The sequence below is a fragment of the Convolutriloba macropyga genome, chromosome 7, assembly GCF_964194025.1.
Source record: "Convolutriloba macropyga chromosome 7, txConMacr16.3, whole genome shotgun sequence".
In the NCBI taxonomy this organism is placed as follows: domain Eukaryota; kingdom Metazoa; phylum Xenacoelomorpha; order Acoela; family Convolutidae; genus Convolutriloba; species Convolutriloba macropyga.
This window is the reverse complement of record NC_134474.1, coordinates 47,616,645-47,626,897: the sequence shown is the minus strand read 5'-3', so window position 1 is coordinate 47,626,897 and position 10,253 is coordinate 47,616,645. Positions and strand designations below refer to the sequence as shown.

Genomic DNA, 10,253 nt, shown 5'->3' with positions numbered 1-10,253 from the left:
GGGAGTTTTCTATCTTTTCTATCTTTTCGAGTTTAATTGTTTTATATATATATATATATATATATATATATGTTTGTATATATATATATATATATATATATATATATAAATATATATATATATATATATATATATATATATGTTTGTATGTATGTATATATATATGTATATATATATATATATATATATATATATATATTTTGAAATTAGAGAAATAATATATATATATATATATATATATATATATATATATTTAAAATTAGAGAAATATAATTCTGAGAAATAGTGGGTTTTCCCCGAGTTTGACATTTTGTAGTGTTGCTTGTTTTAGGTTGACTGACATCCTAATTAGTCATCAGAGATAACTTTCTATCACAGATAATACATCGCATCATCTGATGTATCACATCACAGTTCGCTCATAGAATTGAGAAAATGAGATTCTGGTTCGAAAAATTTGTTCTATTGTTTGAATTAGTTTATTTATGATTTGTTGTCCGGCAAAAATGTAGCGTCTATGTGTATGCAAGGTTAAACTCCGAACATTTCACGTCGAATCATTTGTCTGGAACCGGAACCGGGGAAAATTAAATAAAGCTTCACGTCCCTTATTCTTGACTAGAGAGAATACAAACATCAGAGCTACTGCAAACAAATAGTCAGGAAAAATAATAGATGGGAAGACATTTAATGCTCAATTTCACTACAAATCGCCAAATGGTTAATACTAATTTTTTTAATATTACTGCAAAAATTTTCATCGGAAGTGTCTGGATATGAAAGTTCTTAGCTTATATTTTTGCACAGTGTTTTGAGTGTTTAGCCGATAATACAAGATCTGAGATCGACTCCATGTCCAATGGAAATTCATGCACATATGTACTTGCCAATTTTATAATCCGAGCAGTTCTGGGGTCATGAATAAAAAGATTACTGAAAACGATTAGGAAATTTACAGATGATAAGCATTGTTTATTTGGACCGTACGGGTTGTTAACCTAGCAAATATCCATTTCAGTTCTAAAGTTTCAACTAAGCCAATTTTCTTTCCAAACTGGAAATATTCTAGCCAAGGTTGTGTGGTCTTGAGAGTTATTTATGCAATTCGTGGAGTGAGTTTGACATTGAAGTTATAGGGTGCAACTCCTATGAACCCAACTACAGGTGTCATAGTTGGTTTCTCGTCTCCTACAGCCTCTATCTTGAACTTCCTCACTAGGGAAGCAAACGCCGTGAACACTTCCATCTTAGCAGCCGCCTCACCAATGCAGGATCTGGCCCCAATGGAAAAAGGTATCATACAAGGATGTCGTTGAAACTTCCCAGAGTCATCCAGGAAATTTGCTGGATCGAATGAGCCAGCATTCTTCCACCGCTTTGCGTCTCTGTAAACACAAACCAAGTTAGCAAACATTCTTGTCCCTTTAGGAATTCGATATCCGTGGAAATTTTCGATATCTTCATCTGCGGTGTGATCAAGTGTTGAATAAGCGAGTGGATGAAAGCGCATAGTTTCATTAATGACAGCCAACGTATAATGACACTCATACTGGACTGACAACGGGACAATTGGATTTTCAACTGGAACTTTTGATTTGAGTTCCTGGTAAACCTTTTCCTGGACATCCGGGTAGTGAATCATTGCTAACACTATCCAGGAAACTGTATTCGTTGTCGTTTCCTGACCAGCTATCATCAGGTCTGTCATTATGCCACGAGCGGTTTTCTCTGTAATTGCCGGATCGTTTTCTAGAATAATTTTGTTCCACATATAGTCTGCAATGCATTCCGGTTCCCGTTCTTTGGCTGCTTCAACTGAGTCTGGTTTCCTCTCTTGTAAATATCCCATCATTCTTTTGTTAAACTCCAATCGTAGAGAGATCATCTCCTTTGAAATTTGCATATGTTTGGCAATGCATAGAGGTAGAACCCAATGCACTCCGCTAGGATTCTGCAGTTCAAATGACCTTGTCAAGTTGTGAAATATTTCCAGGTATTTGGGGTCTGTGTAGTCGAAAGATTTCTTGAACAGCATTTTAAAGATGACGTTGTTTGCCGTGTAGCCAATCAATTGCTAAAACACTTCAACGGTTGTTAAACATTCTACGATAATATCACACATCTTGATGTAATATTTGGCACTTGATTAAATGAACTGTAGAAATGAAATTTCAAATGTGGTTAAGTTTTGTTAATACCTCAATTTATTATTTAAAAACTCTTTATTTCATCGCCGTATACTTTTCATAGAAATGCATGTAATCTATGAATTCGAAAAGTTATGCATTGAATTTCTTGAGAAGCAAATTATTTTTTATCAATTTGGTGGACATGGTGGAAAATGTCTATTCAATTTAGTAATTACAAACCGTTTCTTTCCAAACTGAAGTTTTTCCCAAATGCTACTTTTTTTCAGAAGCTCATTTTGTTTCACTTACAACATTGCAACGCAATGATTCAGTCGTAGAAAATATACAACTCGAATGAAATTCTGCATGTATTTGTAGTTTTTTTGGAAAATAATGATTATTTACACATCAATGCGCGTTAAACTGTGAGTGTTCTGAACTCAATTTTGCGCAACTTATTAGAATATAAGGCAAACGGTTTCGTGGGCTAGACTCAAGTTACTAAATAAAAAAATCCTAGCAATCTATTGAATGATAAAATCCATTAAAACACAAAGCCATTAAAACACAATGCTGAACAATTGAACAAGTTAATGGGCCTAGGCTTTTCAGTATAAATTCAAATATTCCCGGGACGAGGATTTTCCCCAAAAATAACGGGGAAAAGAGTGTAAAGAGTGTATAAATAAAAAAAAATTACACCCTTATTTCTCCTCGTAATTAAGGGTGGAAGAGTGTAATTATAAGAGTGTAATTTTAAAAAATAAAGGTGGAAGGAGGTAATGAGGATTGACCCCCATCTTCCCCCTTTCGAACATGTTACTTTTATTGTCTGCATTAACCATTGCGCCAACTCACACTAGGATCAGATGTGTCAATTTGGTTACATTGGTAATTGTGTAAGACTGTAATTTTTCCTCAGTCCACCCTAAATTACACTCTCTGCAAAGAGTGTAAGAAGAGTGGAGAAAAGAGTGTAAATACAGTGTATTTTTTAAAAAAAAATACACTTTTTCCCTCTTTTCCCATATAAATATGAGTGTAATACGCATTACACTTTAATCCCCGCTAATTAGGGGTGGATTAGGGGTGAAACCTCGGCCCGGGTTGTTGATGAACACTTTGAGAGTTGATTTATGTGTTTTGATATGTACATGCGTTTCAGTTTCATGAGATTAGTTAACAAAACAATTTCAAAAAAATCAGATGTTGAACCAGTTCACCGGAAAGGGACTAAAATGAATTTTAGCGTTTTAAGCAATTTTTTATTTTCAACCACTTTAAGACCTAAATAAGAAATAAGAGAACCTAATACAACTCACATCATCTTTGCATACTTATGCATTGAAAGTCGCCTGACATCGTCCTACATAAAATAACTACATTTTTTGTTCATAGTATACGGTGAAAACTGTATGCTTTTCGAGATCAGTAGCTCCCTAATGTAGATCTGGAATTCTTGAAAGACGGTTCTTGACCATTTAAGGTATGGAAGGACTGCATTCGGCAGATTTTTAGTATGAAAATAATTTTTCTGGACTTTGCGTGATGTCCTCGACTTTGGCTGGCTTATGTGCAGTTTTATTGCTAACTATTGCTTATAACGTAGTCAACATGCTTGCTCCTTTGACAATCTATCACAAATCATCATCGTTTTTGTAAAAAAAAAATGATAATTTATAAGTTTGAAAGAGAAAAATTAATAACACCACATTTTCATCATGGCTAATGAAAAGTAGACCATTACAATCAAACTACCTATATTCATTCAATCAACTATTATGACCAAATATTGCAGCTGCGATAAATTTTTTGGCAGCTTTCAAATTGCCTTTCAAAAATGGAACGCTCTGGTGCAATGCTACTTAGTCATGCACTGGTGCTGCTTCTGAATGTACAGAACAAGAAAAAAATCAGAAATCGTTTACAAAAACAAGCTCACGAAAAGACTTTTGTCCGATCTACCAAAAGACCATGCTCGGCCCACAGTAACTATGAAACGACCCTGCTTGGCCTAAAATGCCTATGAAAGACCTTTACTCGACTCACGAAGAAAAAATAGTTGTACTTATGAAAAGAAATAGCCTCGACTTTAATTAGCGTCTTCGACCGTGTTATTTAATTCAATATATACCCCCACCCGGAAATATTAGTTCTTTTTGTGTTACCAGATCTAGGCCGTGATTAAACTGATACAGAACAATTTTTGTACAAATTTCCTAGTACATAACATTCTTGTTTTGTACTATGAAATTTGTACAAATCACTGCCACAAACATGCAACACCGTAATTGGTAAATTAGTTGGACCCTAAAGGTTGTTTTTTTTCTATTCTATGTGTGATGACTGTCTTCATCGTTTTGAGACAAGACGGACCTTGTTAGCTCTATTGCTTATCTTGCTGATTAATTTATTGACACTACTAACAAGTAATGATCTTATGCAACTTAGTTTAAACAAAGGAAAAAATTGAAGAAGTAAAAATCCTTTTGTTGACATAAAACTTCCAGATGTAGGAAAAGCCGCCTAGGACAGGTTAAAACGTAAAAATGAGAGCAGACAAAAAATCTCTTTTGACCATTGATTTGACAACATAACTATTATGCTGCTTTTTGCATGTTCGGATGTCTTTTACTTTTACTTTTATTACTAAAGATTCATTAAAACGAGAGTTTTTCAAAAAGGATCAGTTTTTGAGATTTGTTTACAATTTTTCAAGTTAATTATTTTTATAACCAGTTGGTTAAAGTCTACAAGTCAGATACTGTATCCATATCTACATTATTTTTCTCCAGTAAATTAATTTAATTCAAAACTAGGGATCTCGTATTCTGATAAACAAAAGAATAACTTCAAAAAGTAGCTGATTTTTTTTCAAATACTAAACGTTAAACTTGCCGGAGCAGATGTTTTTTAAATTTGTTTCATGATTTCAGCTTTATGTTATGTATTTCAAGAGGAAGTTTTTTACATTACAAGTTTCTTTTTGTAGAATACAGTTGCTTGCTTTTGATATGGTTAATTGTTCTGGTCTAGAGTTTTGCCTCGCTAAAAGATTACCAAACACGAAAAAATTCAGTTCACTATTCATGAAAAAATACCAATTCTAAACGTCAGATTTCACTTAAGGACCTCATGACCTTTCAAATCTTTTTCTCATGTAGCAGACTTTGATTTTTCAATCTATCTGTCTATTTATCAATAGTATTGATGTGTTATTAAAATTTTGAAAAATAATGCAGGATAATTTAAAAATTTTAGTACAGAGGACACAAAAAACGTTAAAAGCGCTTCAAAAGTGCTATTTGATGACGTATATTTTGTTTTGATCGTACGGCCACTGCCAATTTTGAAAAACAATATTGATTTGATATTGAAAGCTCACATTTGAATTAATCTCAATTTCTAAATATCTGCGCTGTTCTTTGTCTTTATCTGCCCTTCGTTGAGATCTACTCCAATAAATCATCACTTTTATCGGTTTAATCAGAATCATTCTTACCTTGTTTTTTAGATAATCATTCGTTTTCCTCAAAATACTGAAAACACTTTTTAGAAATCTTAGCAGTGATTTTATTTTTGATGAAAAAAATATGTATCATCTACAAAACCAAATAATTTAAAACCTCCATTGATTTGTTTTCAAAGGTCAATGATTTAGAGCAGAATATGGGAGACAAGGAAACAACCGTGATTGATCATTGTCCATTTCGAAGACACGTCTTCTATTTTCAAAGCACAGATCGGATTTTTCTAGTTTCTCATTATTATACTGTAAGGCTTCAACTAAAAGCCAATCAGCATCTTTCGGTGATTTATATCTTTAAAAACCAAACTGAGTATCATTGGGTATTTTTCGTTTTTGAATGCATTCCTAGATTTGATTCAAAAAAAGTTCAAAAAATTTTGCAAATATAGAGTAAGATGTATCCGTCTATACAATTTGCATAGATTTGCGTACCATTTATTGTAGTCAAGAATGAAAAAAAAAATTATTTTTTTTTCTGGAAATATTTGTTCTGAAAAGTAAATGTTGAATACGAATTGTAAATGAGTTCCTATCAAAAACATAGCACCTTTGGTAGCCCAAACCTTGAAAACTTCCGTATCAAGCTCCTAAATTATATTCCTTTTTTTCATCAGTAGCTGACAACCCCGATTATTATGCACATTTGCTCCATTTTACATCTCTAACTTATGAAAATTTGTTTTAATCGAACTTGAAGTTTTTAACTGGTTCTCTACGATAATCTTTAATCACATCAACAACAACAGTTTTTTGTTCATTTTCTTTTCTGTGATATTCTACTATTGCTTACTTGTTGGATGATCACGGTAAAATAACCTGGAAAACTCATTGTAAACCTCTATTAGCCATCTATTAATGGCTAATTAACAATTTTTTTCTAGCTTAAGCTTTTTTTGTGAATGGTTAGGTTGATTTCTATCCAACGGTCAAAAGATCGTTGACTTCTCTCTATAGAGGTCAAAGAATTTATTTCCTTCCAAAGGTCAAAAAAATAAAATCAAGTATTTATTCTGTTCAAAAAATTTTAACTCTTTTCAAACAAGGGTTCCTTCTGTTGCATTTTTTCGGAGGCAACGCTTATTCAACAGTGTATATTTTATCCAAAGAACAGCTAATATTTCCACAAAAAATTTTGCATATACCATTTTTGTCTTTGTACTGTTAAAAAAGACCCCTACCTCGAATAGTAAGGCAGGACAAAACTTAGATTGATCAAACTTTTTTCTCTATCTTTGCGTTCGCTCAACCTGGATGGGAAAAAATAAAATAAAAAACTAAATCAAGTACTCACTATACATTGTTGGGGAAAATGTAATTGATTTTTACTTATCGTCTTTTATTTTTAATGCACAGAGCATGGTCATTTTTTTAAAAAATTACTATTTGACTTGCAATTCAGGTTTCCCCTTATTGGAAAAAGTGAGACCTGAGTAATTTGAAAACCATCTTAGAAAACTGCTTTTATCTAGCCAAAATAATTCACAGTATAATTGCCGAATAACAACTGTCTCGGATGTTATTTCTTCAAAAAATACCCAAACTTATTATTTGTTCAAAATGAAGCATAAATCAAAATTGTAATATTTTAACCGATTGGGACTTAGTAAACTAAAGAAATAGGGCTCATCAAATGTATTAAAATCATTTCTTCTGTGACCCTGTTTTTTAGGAATACATATAGCAACGTTTTTCCCACGACTAATTCTTGCTTTCTGTGATCATGTCTGCAAAAAATTATACTTGGAGCAAAAAAAAACTTCGTGAAAGTTTCCATTTTCTTATAACCATGTGTAAATTACTACTTTTATTGTATTTTTTCTACAGAACAAATAAAATTTCAAAAATTTCGTTAACAATTTGTTAACAATTTGTTAATTCAAACACCACATGCTCGAGACTTATATGTTTGTTATACCAATGTTTTGTTCTGTAATAAGACACACTGGGTCTTTTATGCATGAAAAACCCGGGCCAAGAATTGTACGAACATCACCACTCAAGAGCAAAATGATCATTTTCTGGAGAAAATTATTGGCGAAAAAAGTTAAAAGTTTGAACTAACGGAACACAATTTTGTTAATACTAAAACTTATTCTCGGATTGTTTGTCAATACCTTATGTTGATGACTGACTTTTCTGAACAATAGCAAAAATCCAGCAGGTTTTAGTTTGCAAATTTTAGAGATCAGTTCTTTTAACCAAATAACAAATTTAAATCTGTCCCAGAACCATTCGTTGTTGTTGTTATCGCTCTCTCGAATTTACTCAACAACTTTACCTCGGAATTTAATCGATCGCGATGACAACCCAGTCATTCGCATTTAGCCAATGAAAAACCATGTTCCTACTTTCAAAAACAAATCTTATGAAAGGACACTGCTCGACTCAAATAGTACTTGAAAAGACTTTATCTACTCTTTAATGCCAATTTCGCTTCGACTCTTTTTTTTGCAGCTGAACTCTCAGGCAGATCCTGCACTTTTAAAGGTTATTGCTAGAATAAAGTCCTTTCATAAGACGTCGACGCTTATAACTCTGAACAGCGTGATAATAACCGTCGCTGCTCTATGGAACCGGGCTGCGTATCATAGATTTGTTCTGTTTATGATCAACATCACTCAAATCTAACTGAGTACTTGCCCTCAAACAAATATCTTGCTGGCTTTCATGTTTCTCGATATGTTTGATCAGCTTCTCCACCTCCGACTCCACCATTTGGGCGTATGAATTGCGCCCAACTCCCATATTTCTGAAAATCTGTGCCGTGACCTTCCTTTTTGCTCTCCACGATTCCCCGGAGTCAAAACCCAGGCCATCTTCCAGGTCAAAAATATTTAGGAATCCAAACAATTTTCTGCTGTTGAATCGATTGTCGAGGAGAACCTCTTTTATGATGTCAAAGTCATTGATCCACACATCCCAGATATTGTTGCCAGCTATGGCCAGAGACACCATCGTACCATAGTCCTTGTGAAGTTGTTCCAGTCTATCTGCCAGGTGTTCATCCATCGACACACTGAGTAGATTGTTGAAGAGAGGGAGAGCAACTGGTCCAGGGGGGAACTTGGATGGTCTGGATTTGGACCAGATCCAGGCCGTCACTAACCCAGCTGCACCAGCTAGGTAACATTCTGCCATTTTTTATTAGGTGTCTCGAGCAAAAGACTCACCAAATGTTTAATTTATTTATGGTTAGAACCGTAGAAGGCCTAAAGATATCAAGTATTTATCGAAGCTAATATTTTGCCTTTGAGACCAAAAGCTTGGCTGCTTTTCAAACTGAGGTTTAAGATTTGAACTGAGATTGTAATATATTGGCACAGTTAAGTATAACGGCGAATTCACAATACTTTAACCTTCTAGTATACCATTCCAGTCCAACAACTCTTTTAAAGGTGCCCAATTGTAGAAAACAAGGGCTTCCAATTTTGAAAATTCCGAAGGGTTGCTCTCACATTTAAGTCGCTTTATCTTTCGAAGTTGAACACATATTGCTGAGCAAACTTTGCTGCTAGTAAAACCAACTAGCTGCTTTTATCAGTACTTTAATTTGAACCTCTTTGACTCCAACTCTAGTCGAGTGGTCAAATTAAGCTCCAACAATAACAACTACCGAGTGAAACGGAACTTCAAATAGCTTGATAAAATTTTGATAAGATTCCTGGTCGATATTTGAACAAACTTTCAACATCTTTACATGTGTTTCAAGAAATTCGAAACGTTACCAAGATCTTTTTAGGGTACGCCAAGATTTATCATAAATATATAGCAAGTAAGCATCCCATTTTGGTCAAGGAAATCAATATCTTGTATCATTACATGGACTGGCACCAAAATAAATCTAATATCAAAGAAACTGGCCTCGACTTACAGACAAACGAAAAAGATTAAGTACAAGAAATTACTGTCTACATTTACGATGCACAAGATACAAAACTGAGAACCAGATATAGATGTGAATAAATTTACTTAAAAATTTTAAACCGGTGAATACTTTTAATGATGCCTTTTTTGTCAAGATTTGCTGTGTATAAAAAGACGTCTGCTCAACCCAAATGGATACATTCAACTTGGACGCCAAAAAAAGAGCGTTATTGGTCATTTCCTGGTTACAATTGATTGACGCCCGGATACGTCCATTGACTGTGTACTGTCAGAAAAAAAGAGCTTTTTGCGAGGGCGCGATAAAAATATATTAAGCCCGCATGTTTCTGCCGACTTATCCCGGCTAACGTTCGAATCAATTTGGTTGCACGGAACATAGGTTAGACGCGGGAAAGTCTTCCCAAAGTATTCCATAGTCTTTCAAAAATTCTCCATTGTAGACTTCAACGATTTATTATAACATTCTGTAATATCTTGCGTCGTGAGTACCAGTTCTTTTGAGAAAACAGATGGAGCGCGACCTGCACGCATCTCAATTGCAAATTTCATTGTCAACCAACTAAATGACGGAAAAAATAGTGGAAATATTTAATATCAAAATTCTACTTTTTGAGATGAAAGCTTGAATTGGAATACTTGTTTGTCTTTTCATGCTTCGAGCTCCCCAGAGACAAAAAAGAAAAACTTTTCAAAACCTTAAGCTTTTTCCT

The 10,253-nt window shown here is 33.8% G+C and overlaps 1 protein-coding gene across 1 annotated transcript; it reads right to left on the bottom strand.

Moving 5' to 3' along the window:
- Positions 1-441: 441 nt before the first annotated feature.
- LOC142342330 (cytochrome P450 2C44-like) lies at positions 442-9,163 on the bottom strand. The gene is made up of 2 exons (XM_075393627.1): positions 8,299-9,163; positions 442-2,074 (listed from the first exon to the last, which is right to left on the bottom strand). Exons 1-2 carry the CDS (start codon positions 8,794-8,796, stop codon positions 1,097-1,099), a joined length of 1,476 nt encoding a protein of 491 aa, XP_075249742.1. The 5' UTR covers positions 8,797-9,163; the 3' UTR covers positions 442-1,096.
- Between the last annotated feature and the right edge of the window lie 1,090 nt (positions 9,164-10,253).